This window comes from Parasteatoda tepidariorum, chromosome 6 (genome assembly GCF_982258835.1).
Source record: "Parasteatoda tepidariorum strain Cologne lab strain chromosome 6, Ptep-v5.0, whole genome shotgun sequence".
NCBI lineage: Eukaryota > Metazoa > Arthropoda > Arachnida > Araneae > Theridiidae > Parasteatoda > Parasteatoda tepidariorum.
Window position 1 is genome coordinate 10,812,108 of NC_141760.1, and position 15,670 is coordinate 10,827,777.

The 15,670-nt window shown below is 31.6% G+C and overlaps 1 protein-coding gene across 2 annotated transcripts in view; it reads right to left on the reverse strand.

Annotated features, from left to right (window-relative positions):
• Nucleotides 1-1,973: 1,973 nt before the first annotated feature.
• The window catches only part of LOC107444322 (LIM domain only protein 3), a 153,710-nt gene continuing 140,013 nt past the window's right edge, over nt 1,974-15,670 (reverse strand). For both annotated transcript variants that reach the window (XM_021147362.4, XM_021147361.4), the window contains exons 4-5: nt 10,245-10,370; nt 1,974-3,616 (exon numbers count right to left, since the gene is read on the reverse strand). In XM_021147362.4, the coding sequence (XP_021003021.1) occupies nt 3,346-3,616; nt 10,245-10,370 (397 nt within the window). In that variant the 3' untranslated portion in view covers nt 1,974-3,345. The remainder of the gene's footprint in view (nt 3,617-10,244; nt 10,371-15,670) is intronic.

Below are 15,670 nucleotides of genomic sequence, written 5' to 3' on the forward strand. Positions count from 1 at the left end.
AATATTGTAACTCAATCAATTGGTTCAATAAAATCGAAGGGTCAATCATAATCAAATGACAAAGGATCATTTTTGCAGTACTATGCCCATATTATCAGAAAAGAAATTAGTGAACCCTATAAAGATGTTATCTATAGACTGAAAATTTACATTTATTTTTAAGATATTTATTAAATATTTTTATGGGATGCATTCAATGCACTTAACTTAATTTAAATAAAATGCATATTATATGTAAAATTTAATATGCATGTTATAAACTACTTATTTTATTGTGAGCAAATTGCCTTCCTAAGCTTAAATCCATATTTACATAACATTAATATCACATTCAGTTTTTTTTAACAGATCTTTGTATATACATACACGTTAAAAAAGGAAACACATCAAAATATCGTATTTAGATATATGCAAGTTGGTTTAAAAAATTAAACATGGCACACAAATATTATTGACTAGAGATTAATTTGACTAAAATAATAGTAAAATTTAAAACTGAATAAAAACTTATTTAATAGTTTCAACAAAAGATAACATTTAACAATAAAATTGTACAGATTAATTCTTTACGACAAACACTGTTAGCGACGAAACTAAGTATAACATAACAGCATAGTTTTGTTTTTAAAACTCACTTAACAATAACATATTAAAAAAAATTATTTAAATAGAGAAAATAATGATCAGAAAATAAATCATAATGATTAAAAAGAAGGTTTTCTGGAGCAAAAAGGACAAGAATATTGTCCCGGCGTATAATGAAAGTGTATATTTCTACTATTTTAACTCAAGCAATCTCCTCAGGAATGTGATAGAATAAGACTCAAAATTTTTAAAAAGCAAAAACTCTTAATATTAATGTTATTATTAAATCATAAAAATTTAAAATTTTTAAAATTAATTACTGTTTCAATTTTAACTTGCTTTAAAGTTCAAGATGCAAAAAAAAATGTATCATCGATGTAACAGTACACTGCTAGAACTTTCTTTCGAAAATTATGGTAAAATTACCGGAAGCAGTCTGTCCATTCAATTAACCATAAAGTTTATGGTAAAGAACATTTTTTTACTTTTATAGTTCTGAAACTGTTTACCACTAGTAGGTTAAAAAACCATGAATATAAACTATATGGTTTTTTAACCATCTAGAATGTTTTTTTATTGTAACTAGCATGGTTTCAAGATCCTAAAAAATAAATTTAACTTGACATTGGAGATGATTTAATAACTTTATGGTGCTACCATCTATGATCTACCATCTATTAACATAGGAAACTCTTAAGGAAAGGAAATGAAGGAAATATTGGGGTGTCAACGTTGGGACTGAGACTGACAGATTAACCCTCTCGACTGCTACATGTACCCATCCGCAAGGAACTAATTTGTTTTTAGGTTGGTTAGGTTGGAGTGATAAAATTCTGGTTGTTTAACCGTATTATGGTTATTTTACTGTTTTGTTCGAATATGGTAAAACAAAAATGAAATAAATTGTTATTTAACCATTTTTTCTCAGAACTTTCTAACAGTGTAAGGGTAAAAATATGAGACTATGACGATGTAAGATAACGTATTTTAGGCATATACAAAATGAAGTATAGGAAATAATCATCTTAAAAGGTCATACATCAAGTATTATTCACAAATGTGCAAATCAATCAGAAAAAATTATCCGAATAAGTGTTTTTAAATATTTAAAGATATTGCACAGACATATGAAAGGAATATTTGTGCCAGTAAAACTCAAAATTGTCATTCGTTCAAGCGAATGATTGTTTTTTTAAGCAATTAAATGAATCAAATACTGTTACAATTCAAGCAACTTTAGTGTTTATGTCACATCATATATTTCACTTTTTAAATTTTATTTACACAAAATAGTTGGATGACATAAACATTAAACTTGCAATAAGTAGAATTTTTTGCCATTTATCCATACACATGGTTCAGTTCATTCTTTCTTCTATTATTTATAATTTTCATATTCAATTTAATTTTGAAATTAACTAGAATTAGTTCTTCTTTCAGAGGTTGGCTGTCCCATAATTCAAATTTCAGAAGAGGATTTACAAAGAATTTTTAAATTAAAAAAATATACTCTTATTTTTGTTTTAAAAGTAAATTTCTAAACGTCATTATTTTAGTCAAGGCTCTTGAAAAAAATTTACATAAAAATAATACGTATTTATTTTTTAAAAGTGACTAAAACAACAGTAATTTTTTTTTGAAAAAAAAGAGTATGTTAAGCAAAAAAAATATTCTTCAAAGAAGAAGGTAAATACACGTCAGGAATACCAAGCGAACTGGTGATTTGAAAAAAAAAATAATGAAAGAAAAATGAAAGATGGCAGAAAATACGCAATTTCTGTTTCACTTATTTTTAGGAGATTTTTCACTTATTAAATTTTGCAATTAGTTATAAAGTTCATTAACAGATGGCCCTGAGAAAGCAATTAAAAATGTTTATAAAATATCCACCACTAGCAGAAATAATGTGGTGATGTCTGATGATAAAATAAACAGACATCCGAGCAAACGCTCGAGTTTAGACGGTATACATTATTACACAGAGAACATTGTTTTAAAATTTTTGAAAGCAACGATCTTATTTGTTTACGAATTTTTAAACTGAATTTGAAACTTTTTGAGAATAAATCTTTTAGTTTTCAAAGCAGAATTATGTGAACGATATATTCGTATTTCTTTCCGTTTATAAATATTGAAATTTTATCTAGTTTTTTTTGGACATGTGGTATCTGAATAAATACCTGTTCCAATTATTACGTACACATTTAGTGTTGACTTATTCAATTAAACAAACTGTTTCTTGAAACAATGTTTTGTTATATAGCTATTTTTCGTCCTAACATTGCTATAATTTAAAATAGATAAATCAATCATTTGGAGTTCAATACATGGTTTAGGTATCATAGAAAACGCCAAACTACGCCAAGGTTTGCAAGTTAAAAGAAAATAGAGTCAGTTCTTAACAATGTAGTAGAACGCGAAAAGACCCATTACTTATAAAGTTAATTATTAATTATAAAAACGAGAACGCATAAGTAAAATTGAAGTAAACTATTTAAGTATACGTACGCAATGAAGTGGAAAAAATGCGTCAAGATGGAAAATTTATATCTTATTATGGAAAATCCAACCTCTATCAGTCTATTCTGAATTTGGTGACACTTCACGCTGCCAGCTCCACCGAGCGGGTAATTAAAGAGACTAGTGTCCACGCCATATTATTATTATTTTTTTTGACGACGCGAGATCACAATACCCTGCAGATAGATATACTTAATGCAACTGTTGCGACGCAGTTTGCTGCGACGCAAAAGCTTGGCGTCACTTCGCTTCAAAGACTGAGTCCGTGCTGCCGTATCCACTGGACCTGTCATCTTGTTGCTGCTGCTGGTGCTGTGCCTGTTGCTGAGCTTGTTGCTGCGCAGCCGCCACCTGTTGCTGCTGCTGCAGGTGAAGGTGCTGAGTCTGTCGCTTAATCAGGGAAATACTGTTGATGTTGTAAGGGAGGCTGGCAAATACCATCCTCTCTTCGTAGTCGTATTCACAAAGGATTTTATTCTCATGGAGATAAAATCTGTCGCCAACGCAAAACCTGCAATGACAGAAACAAAAACGATTATTCAACCAGATTTTGCACTGATTTGTTATTAAGCTTAGCATATTGAATCGGGAACTTGTAACTCGCGAAGAAGACGATCACTGACACAGTGATGCATATGACCTCATTGTCAGTTGATCGTTTATATGGCGCTTTAAAGTCGATCCAAGTTTCTTCACATAAGTTAAAATGTTAAGTTACGTGAAAATAATTAAATGCAATGCTTTATCGCATATCCAATTTGTTAAAATATTATACTTTCTTGTCTACATATTTTACTTATCTAAGACTTTTGCTTATGTATTTTATTGTAAAAGCGATCTATTTTTTTGTGTGCCTGGCAACTTCGATGCATAATTAGTTTATTTATGTTCTACATGGTCTCGTGTCGGTCTTTGTGTTAAGTAAGAAATATATAGTGGTACTATTGAAATCTTTGTGAATGTATATAGAATGTGGCACTTAAGATAATAGAAAATTGTCGGGCTTAAATTATTCGAAATAGAATGGAAAGGACACTTGCTTACGTGCAATCTGAATCAAGATATCCACATTTGCAGGTAACCCATCGCGATCAGAGTTAAATTTTAGTCGTGTGATGGCAACATGTATTTATCTTTTTCTTTTTCAGATTGCGTGATCTGTTGTATAAAAGGCATTAGATTTCTGATAGTAGTTATCGTTCAGTCTAGAATGATTTTTTTTTTTGGTTAAAGATGCCACGCTAATAAGTTAAAATCATATTGTAAAGTTAGTTTAGTTTTTCATTTTGCACTGAATCGAAATGATATTGTATTAAGTAAAAGTTCATTAAAATCTTAAGACTTCCTTAAATGCTTATCTTCATTCACTGCTGATTTCCAATTAGGTACTTGTACTTCAAGAGGAAGAAGATCGCGAATACCCACACATGGGACCTATGACGTCAGCGCCAGCTGGTAGTTTAAAAGCAAAATGGCGTTTTAAAGTAGAGCTAGTTTCTCCACATAAGTTAGAATGTTAATTAATGTGAAGTTAATAAAATGCTGCGTCGTAACGCTTATATAATTTGTTGAAATATATTTTTTTCTCTTCTATATCGTTTACTCAACTTTGATTTATTATTTGTTTATGTATTTTATTGTAACCATGATATATTTTTGTTTTGTGTACCTGGAAACGCCCATGTATTATTAGTTTGTTTATGTTCTACGTGGCTTCGTACATGTCCTTGTGGTAAGTAAGAAATATATTGTGAAAGAATTGAAATCTATGCGAAAGAATATTGAATGTGGCACTTAAGATAATTGATACTTGACGGGCTTGACTTACTCGAAGCAGAATGGAAAGAACAGTTACTAACGCAAAATGCCACATTTCAACAACCAATCGATGTTGAAATACCCACACTATGTAATTTGCGGGTATCGCATTAAGAAAATAAGTTTAAACTAACACAATCCAGTTACTATAAAATTTTAGTCAATTTAGAAAAATTGTGTAGGAGTTTCAGCAAGCAATTTCACTTATCAATACGTTAACTATAAAAAGTTGAGTTTTTATGATATTATAATTTCAAACATGAAGATGTCTGTTAAACTCTCATTTACAGTTTTGCTTAATACATACATAAGAGTTAGGAAGCACCAAAAGTTAATCTCAATATTGCATAGTAATTTTAAATGCGTATTTTGCGGCATTTCCCTTTAATTGCATTATAAGTTAACTGGACACATTATAAGAAATTTCCATAAGACTTGGAAAGCAGGTAGAGTTGTAGAAGTAGCAGAGTTGGTCCTTAATTTATTCAGTCAAATCTTTGTGAAAAGAAGATCAGTGCCAGCAATTGTAATAAACTTCACTAAAATTTATACATATGGTCATTAATTCATAGAGCCGTGTCTCTTCTTGGAGGGAAAAAAAGACCCCGTTGCCCGTAATTGTAACAAACTTCCGTAAAAGTATTAAAGTAAACTCTAAAGAAGAGCGTTTTTTCATGTTGAAAAAAAAATAATTAATTTGCTTTTCATTTCTGATAGCTAAATTAGTTTGACCCTCTCTTTGACGATTCAAAAGTACACAAAAAATGCTTATTCGAGTTTTTTTCTAACCGTGAATTTGTATTGACAGTTTTTTTTGCCATATGTTTTGGAACCATTTTTTTGTATTGCATATATTTCCCATATACTAAGAGTCAAGAACCCAAATCTGTCGAAAAAGTTGAATTTTTCTTTGAATTTTGAAATTGAAGTGAGAAAATTATACATTTAAAAATTGAAATGAATTGAAAAATTGAGTGAAAGTTCATTTTCATGTTTTATTTCGTAATTAAAATTATCGTTCAAACTAAGCATATAGTATATTTAAGGTTAAGTTCTCGTGCCATTACGATTGAGTTTTATTTTGTGAAAATCCGATCAATAGATTAAAATTTATTAGGATGTTTGCCTATTTTAGCACACTTTATATATACTGTTTTATCTTTTATGTATCACATTGTTTTACCTGTAATTAAAGCTTTTGAGCCTATGAACAAGCTGTTACACAGAAATTTTCGAAAGACATCTAACCCAAAAGAACATTTCTTGTACGAAGTGCAAAATACTCTCAAAGCATGCAATAGGATAAGAAACGATTTGTTTTTGAAAAGCTCATTACTTTTCTCATTAAAATGCTTCAAGAAATAAAGTATGCTACTCAACAAAATCTATAGGGACTTTGTTTCTCATCAAAGATTAAATTTCTTTAGCAGGGAACTTGAAACAAAACAAGTGAGCATTAAAATAAACAAAAAAAAATATTCGCAATAAGATTTCAATTTGCAATGTTCATTTTTTATTTACTAAAAAATAGCAGATCAAAATGACGAAATATTAATTCCAACTTGCAATTATTGTTTTCATCTTCCCAAGAGGATCATAGCGAGGATAGTTACGCAAAATATCAATGCGACAAACTTAATCCAAGCTTATATCTATCATTGTACAAAATTATTTTTCTTCTGAAATTTATTTTTGAAATTTTTTTCCCCGAGTATTCAGATTCACAAATTTCATTTGAGATCATTTTCTAATTGTCTTCATAAGGCAATAATAAAGCTAACTGCCCCCTTTACCTTCCATAATTATTTTTTTTCCTTCTAAAATGAAGATTCTTCTCCAATTAGAGAAAAAAGAAAAATTCGCGTTCATCCGAATTCGAACGCTTTTTACTCTATTAACCCTTTTGAGAAAAGGCCTTCGAGACATTAAGTTCCACACAACTGACTTTTAGCAGAGGGATAATTATAATTCGACCCCTCCAACCCTCCCCCAATAAGGAGCTTCACCATCCATAACAGGGAGAGGGGAGTTTCTCCACACTAATTAACCCTCATTATAGCTAACAAGACAGTCTTAGTTTCCTATATAAGCCATATATTCCATTAATGATCTTTAATTATCCCTAGTCTTCAAAAGAGGAGAAAGAGGAAAGTTGGTATATACTATGTTACCCATGGAAAAGTATGGGAGGACCATGAGAAGAAGAAGAGTAAAAAAGTGAAATTAAGATCTTTGGCTGCACGGGATGAGATAATTCCTTTGGAGGTTGGTAGGCGATTAAGACTAATTACTAAGACTTAAGCATCGCCCAGATAAGCCGGAACGCTTTACTAGAAAGGGGTGAGGGGGTGGTTCATGTTAACTTGTGTATTGGTAAACATGGTTGTGAGAGAAAGCCTTAACGAAAAGGGATGGGTGGAGGAGATAAGGAGGGAGGAATCGATGAAGTATTTGATTGGCTCATTAGGGTCACATGTCTAAGTACTGAAGTATTCAAATCGGACGTGGGGCCATGCAGAAAATGCAGTAATTAAGCTCGTTTTTCCCTTATATATGGATAGGTGATTTAAGAATATTACGTGGCATATTAAAAACATGATCAGTGTTATTACATTCTCTAAATTATTGCGTGTCAGTTTAGTATTTCATAAAATGGTTACAATATTCTGAAGAGATTCCACGTTAAAGACGCGATTAAAAAGCTAAATTTTTGTACAGGTTTCGTCACGAATATGAGTAAAATTATTTGTACTGCTAAAATTTAGTTGCAAGTTATTTCAGGAATAGATATATATTAATAAAATGTTTTTTCAATGAATACAATAATTAATAGTATTGAACAAAATGGTAAATCATAACTGAGAATAGTGTCTAAAATAAAATGCTCAAAGAAATCGAATGCAGATAGAAAAACAATAACGTTAAACCTTGTCGTTTTTTTATTTGACTTATAGATTACTAAATATATTTTGAAGCAAACAATACAATAAAATAGAAAAAAATAATTCTCTTACTATTATTTTGTTCAAAAATTTATCAGCAGCAGTCTTTTCAAATTTATGGAAATAATTCATCACAATATTTTTGTTTGTAAACCTGACAGAAACTTGTTTCATAAGTGGGAAATACTACAGCCAAAAAATCAAATTTTTAAGAAGATTTTTTGAGCATCTAAATGTTTCTTCCCCAAAACAATAAAATAACTGTAAACAAAGTAAGGCATTCCCACAACCACCCGTTGTGGGCCATGAGGGTCATAGAGTTTAAAATTCTGCAATTTCGAGACCAACGGCATGGTTACAGCAATGTGGTCAGCACTGGGAACAGGCCGCCTTGACTTTCCCAAACAATCTGGTACCCATTGATACGACACTGGGTGGGCTTCAAGCCGCCAGCGGGGATCAAACACCAGTTCTTCACAATGACAGTTCAGTTTCTTAACCACTGAGCCACCGTGACTCAAATTATTTGTACTGCTTAATAATTGTAATATCGTTTATTGTAATAATTGTTTTCAAGTATGCTGCTGCCTACTCGCAAATCTGCCCGTTTACTAAATCTCCAAAGTACAACTCCTGCTTCTCTGACACTATTCTGAATGAAACAAAAGAAGATGCAAATGTCTTTTTTTGTTTTATTTTATTTGCGACATTGCGAAAGGAACAAAAATTATGTCGGTTTTGCAAACATCTGTATTTACGAAAAAAATTATTTTCCTCGTTTACTCTATTTATTAATACATAAATTTTTTTTTTATAAGTAAAAATAGCGGCAACTCTAAATTTCCTTTAAAAATAAGTTTAAAGCACGAAAAAGTTTTTAAACAAATAGAGGTTTGTTTGTTTTGTCCAGAAAATTGACTTGGAAGCAAAATATATACTCAAGAAATTTACCAGAAGATCAGATTTGTTAATATTATTTTTATTTATCATTCATTTACATGAGAAAAACTCATTTACAGACTTATGCATTATGTCAAATTTTTAGACATAGTATTTTATTTAATAACTGTCGTTGAACAGCCGATCCAATTTTTGGGTTTACGACGGCTAATGTTCAACTCCGTAGTCTTGTAATTTTGAACCCAATCCAGAAGACAGGGAAACTCCTAGATCAAATATTGGGAGATATTTGCCTTCGTGGAGGACTTTTTGTTGGAACTGGCCCTCATTTACTCATGGAGAGGAAAACTACGAAAACTTCCCCCGGTTAGCCTGACCGCAAGGAGACTCTCACCCTTGATTCGCTTACCACTGAAGATATTTTACCTCAGCACTGTGGTCGGTGTAAGCAGGATGCGGAATTCGTATCGACCAGTCATTGCTGGGATTCGAACTCGGTTCATCTCATTGGAAGGCTCGATCCCCTGAGCTTTCACGGCTCTAGACGCAGAAGGTAAGCGATCTTACAGCTTTGCTTCTATTTACCATATTTCTGTCATCCTCTTAACATTTTCTTAACTAACATAAGTGCCTACGTGTATCTATCTCATAATATGATTTTGCATCGTCTATATATATTATAGTATCATCTATATCTACAATGCATGGTATCAATGCATAGTATGATGAATCATTCATCACTGCAGTGATGAATGAAATGTTCATTCCACTGAAGTTTTTTCTTAAAAAAAAAAGACTCAGAATTCAATACCATTCATAATAGTCACATTCACAAATTCTAGAAAAGATATAACTCTGTCATCATTTTCATAAATGTTGTCTATACAAGTAATCTTTATATCTCGTATGTTACTCTGAGTGATCGAAATTGGTGGTTGTTGACTTTAACCGGTGAGTGTTGACAATCACATAGTTTCTTAAGTGAATGTCCGAAGTATATACTAGGTCTAGTGTGGTGCCACTACCCGGTATACATTTGCCCGGTATGCCCTAGATCAATGTTTTTTTATTGTCAAGTGCCACTGCCCGGTATGCATTTAACCGGCACTCCGAACACTGATGTTTCTCCTAATCTATCCTCAGAAGATATTAAAATATCGAATAAATATAATAATATCAACGAATAAATTAATGTCAAATCGGATATAACAAATATTTAGGACAATCACCAAAGTGACCATATGATTTTTGACATTTACCGGTAGAAGTAGACATTTTCTTGATTTCGGTCATTCAGGGCAACATTTATACCGGTTCATAAATTAAAATACCATTGTTAACCATTTAAAGAAAATCAATTTATTTTCCTGACCATTTGTATATTCGAAAACATGTTCTAAAAGTATACGCTATGACTGGTGAAAAATAATATTATACTAAATTATAAATTAAAAACATTCGATTATCGAAATAAATTACCTGTGGTTGCATTGTTGACAGGCAAAGCATTCTAAATGATAGACATTCCCTCTCGCTCGCATCACCATTTCGAATGCTGGTATCGTCTTATTGCACGCAGAACACAAACCTGTTGTTCCAAATAATCTGGAAAAGGTAATGGGGTACATTTTATAATTTAAGATACAGCAATGAGTAAAACATGCGTTTAACAATATTTATTACATAATTATTTATTTACGAAAATGCTATTGCATATTTATGAAAACAATTTCAAAAACAGTAATTCTTTATTCGTTTTTATTGTTGTCCTTTGAGGTATTGTGTAGTCCATTTGAAGAATAATTTAGCATTACATAGCATTATTGAGAGTTCTTAAGTTTATGTTTATTAGCTAAAAAATGTAATTATTCTAATTGTAATCCACACTAAGAGTAGATAATGTACATAATTTTTACTTTCGTCTGTTTGGATACATCATGTCTTTCAAATATCCCAAACAGTATTAATTGTGCAGTATTATTCTTGTTAAGGGAAAAGAAAAAGTTAACCGAACAAAGTAAAATCAAAAGTGTCGTAAAAGTGCACTAATCAGATTGAGACCTTCATCCTAAATCAGTTCACTTTTCCCTTTCATTTCATACAGCTTAAGCGTAAAGTTGACGGTTTGAGATAGCGCAGTGATTGATAAATTTAAGTGGAAGATCAAAAGTAATCGTTATAAAACAATGTTATAAACTGTGTCAGGTGGAAGATATAAAAAAGAAAGAAAGAAAATTATAATAGATGAAGGAAATAACACATTACGCCGGGACAGCCTGGTTGGTAGGAAGCGGGGCATATGTCTAAGACATTGCGACTTCGATTCCCACCTGCCGAGATTTCCCCAGTGTACAAAATGGGGACGAGTACACGCTAAGTCTGTCGGGGTTGCAAAATCCTCCAGGATCCCATAACATATCAATACCTATGGGGTACTGTATCGGGGATTAATCATGCTCTGTTTCAGGCCAAAATTACGATCTGAGGATGGTGAGTGAATGTACCCTCCCTGTAAAACGGGGTGTGACGGATGTGTGTGGCAGAAGTTGAAATCTCGTCCATGGATGGAGTCACCGGAAATCAAGAAGAAAAGCCCCCGTCTACTTTTAAAATGGGCTCGTCAGTACAGACAAATGGCATAAAACAACAACAAAGAAAACACAATGTCACCTCAGAGTCATTCAACTTGTATTATATGTAATGTGAATCACTTTCAAAGCGCTAAATAAAAAGTACTTTAATTAGGAGGGTTCGTTTTAATTCTGATTCTGATTTCCACTTAACGAGCTGAAAACCCGTTTTTCCTAAGGAACAGTGAGCAATCCATATAATAGCATTGAAAAATACAGCGAAATCTAGCACAAAACTGAAGGATACATACCAACACATTTAATAAAGCTAAAATAATTCCATCTTTAAGATTTATTACTATATTCTGTTCTTCCGGTTATAAGACTAGCGTGGGTCGGTAGGGAATATGCCAATAATGCTAAAACTGACCTTTTTCGATGTACTTTTTTCTCAGCACCTAAACAAGATATTGCTTCAGTTTGTTTTTCACCAAATATTTACACATACTGTTTACACTGTGCTAACTATTGACATACATCTTTAGCACAATTGTTTTCTAAATTATGAACTTCGAACTTTGAATTTGTATTAAAAAGATCTTAACTCATGATTTTTTTAAACATTTAAGTCAAAGATATGTATTAACAGTTATCAGTGTAAACATGTATGTGTAAATCTTCTGCTATAAAAAAACTGAAGGAATATCTTATTTAGGTGCTGAGAAAAAGGTATATCGAACGAGGTCAGTTTTAGCATTATTGGTATATGCCCTAGCGATATCCCTGAAGAAAAACACGTTTTTAGTAGTTCATCCTAACAAAATACAGATTAACTGAACATTTAACATGATGCTGTTGCTTGGAGCCAATATTCATAGTAATCAATATTTACAGCAATCATGCGATTTTCTCGGCTACTTGATCTCTTTAGAGGGGAGCGCAAAAAAAACATTTCTTCACAGTATCTATATTACAGCTTCCCATAATTTAGGCAGTTTTAATAGGTGACAAATATACCAATATATTACATTATGCTTATATTTGGACATTTAGTACTTATTAAAATTGTACGGATTACTATAATGTCTGTAATGCCTTTTACCAAATTTAATCAAGCATCATTAAAGTCAATTATAGTATGACGAGTTTTTACATTTCCTCTAAATGAATTTGTGCATTTTCTCGATTAATTTTGCTTTACAGTACTTGGAGTGTTTTGCTTAGTTTTTTTTTTAATCGGTGAGTATCTATTACCAAAATTATTTAGGCATCGTTATAGTCAATAATAGTTTGCTGATTTTCTAGGCTTCTCTTAAGCAGATTAGTATCATAAATATTGCTTTTAACGTAGATTATTTTTTATTTAAATTAGTAATTATTACCAAAATCAATTAAACATCAATGGCGTCTAGATTGATATGGGTGATTTTTAAAGTTTTTCCTAAAATATTTTGTACCATTGCTTAATTAAGTATTTTCTTTTTCATTTCAAGTAGTACTTATTACCAAAATTAACTAAACATCATTAGTTTCTGTAATAAATTATTTTTTATGATTCTCTTAAGCGATTTGAAATCATTTCTTCATAATTTTGTTTAGTACACAGCTTATTTTTTATTTCTATGTGCTTGGATTACCAAAATTAATTAACCCTCATAGGATCATTAATAGTATTTCAATTTTTCACGATTCTCATAAGAGAACAAGTACTTTTTCTCCATTAATTTTGCTTTCTAGAATAAATCTATATTTTTAAATAAATTATTATATAATGACAAATTTAATCAAGCATCTTTGGTGTCAATATTACCATAGCGATTTTTTTACGTTTCTTCTTTACGAATTAGTACTATTTCTTCATTAATTTTATATTTCCATACAAAACTTATTATTTTTCATTTCAATTACTGTTGAGTTTGTATTATATAGTTTTATAACTTCATGTTTGGTGAATAAAACTGAGATGGGCACAGTAGGCCTTGGCCCTCTATGGGCTGTTGAGCCACTGAGTTTAGTTTAGATTCATGTTTGTAAAGCCCAACAATAAACATGTAGTTTCAAATAACTTCGGAAATACTAATTTAGTGACGTACTCCGCCAATGGAATCATGTTCTAGCTGATCATTTAGTTTATCAGATATAAAGAATAAAAAATAGTTGAATATTCAAAGAGCGAGAAAAAAACTACTTTTTTTAAACAAGAGCTATAAGTTAGCAAATATCACTGATGTCACCTTTAAAATATTTGATAGAAAGAAAATCGTTTGCCTTATAATTTTTGTCAATATTGAATTCTAAGCCAATAAAAAAAATTCTATTCTTCATAATGCTTTGCCAAACGTATCGAAAATTTCAAATAAATATTAGAACCGAAGGCCTTGTCTTTTGCAGCCTCTTTCGAAATTTCAGGATGATAGAACAAAAAGTTCTAGAATGATAAGAAAAAGAATCACACCCCCAAACAAAATCTTCATTTTATTATTATAAGATCAAAATTTCCAAAATATTCTAGGCAAATATTAATATTAATGGCCGGTTTTGGCAACAATCTTGGTCACCTTTCAAAAATATCTTGTACATCGTATAAATTTTCATGACAACTAAACAGTATGACTGCATTCAAATATTTTAACTCTCCAAACTCTCTTGCAATCTTAATACTTTAATTAGTTTTAACCAATTTATCATCTAAATTTTTTCATCCTCCAGCTCTTTCTCGCTCCTTAGTCCGCTCGGAAGTACTTTAATTTCAATTTAAGACTATTTTAAAAGGATGTCTGCAATATCGTCAGAGTCCAGTAAATATTTTAAATAATTTTATTTTTAAATTTAACTGAATAGTAATTTTTTTTAAAATTTCGTTTAATCATATTTATAATTTATTTGATTCATCTAGAAAAGTTTCTTTTTTAGCAATAATAATGTACCGATTTTGTTCGAAAGCATACAGTAATATGCAACCTTCCAAAAGTAACATATTTACCATATTCCAAACTTACTCATAAAATGAAAGCGAAAAGTAAAATAAAAGAGCAAGCATCACGCAATCTATAATCGTTGACCTAAGCATCTTCGAAAATCGCCCTAGCGAAGATCATCAAAACTGCATCAACCCCTCTAAAATTCGTTCACTGTATACATATCGAAACCATCCCCCAATCTATCCCAGGTGATTTCCGATTAATCTGGAACGTGGTAGAAACCTAAAAGCGTCGTTAGGCATCAGATTCCTTCTTTGAATATTCCATTCAACTTAAATTCGAAAAGAGATAATTATCCATCCCTCCAAGTTTTGGCGAGAAATCGCCCCATAATGGGATCAGTTGAAGTTTTCCCGCGGGATTTTCATCCCCAGAAATCTCTAATACGATTTCATTTATTATTGACGTCCTGTACCGGGCAGCCGCTAATCGCTAAAACCTTCTTCTGGCGTCATTCATTAAATTATTTGCAAAAGATGGGGCCAAGGCGTGGCCGAGAAATATGCTTTCAAAAGGAGTTGTTAAATATTTACACTAATGGCCCCCTGAAGTTTTCTTGGGCCGAACGTTTTTCAATATGATGTATATAAATTGCATGAATTATGAAGCGCCAGTGTTTTCCTTGCGGGGATAGAATTCTTTGGATTTAATTAGAAAAAGGACAGCGCTTTAAAGTAAGGAAAGGTGATGGATTTTCGAAACTTGGGAGTCATAGCCAGAAACGTGATTTTTGATGTTTAGTATGTCTCCCAATCTCGCGATTAAAATGAAAGATTTTACTTTAAGGAATATTCCAGAATGAATCACGATTTTCCCTGGCTTTGGCAGGAAAATTCTTTAGCTTGGATTCTTCGTGTAAAGTTTTCGCTAAGCAATTTTAATCTGCTTTTTACGGAGTATTCCTTTTAAACTTAAATATTTATTTAAAGCATAAAAATATTGACTTTTGAAAAATTGAAAATAAATAAATTTTAAGGGGGCACAAGATATTAAATTTTTGTTAGACATACGCATTCCGGTATTTTTAGTATAATAGTATACCAGATGTTACCAGACTGTTAAAACTGTTTCTTACGACTGTTGTGCCTCTTAAGACTAAAGTTTATAAGTGTGTTGTTATTGTTATTTCTAATGCCACTTGCCACACTAGCAAGCCTGCTTGGCGAAACCGAGCAAATTTGAGGCAGAGGGTGCTTTTCTTGTTTTTCAGCGGCGCCATCTATGGTCAAGAACTCATCTTCAACCACACACACGCCACAGCCAGTTTGTAGGGCGGACCCATTCATGCATCCACAGATCGTAATTTTGACCTGAATCAGAGAACGATCATTATCCAATCCAGTACCCCCAGAGT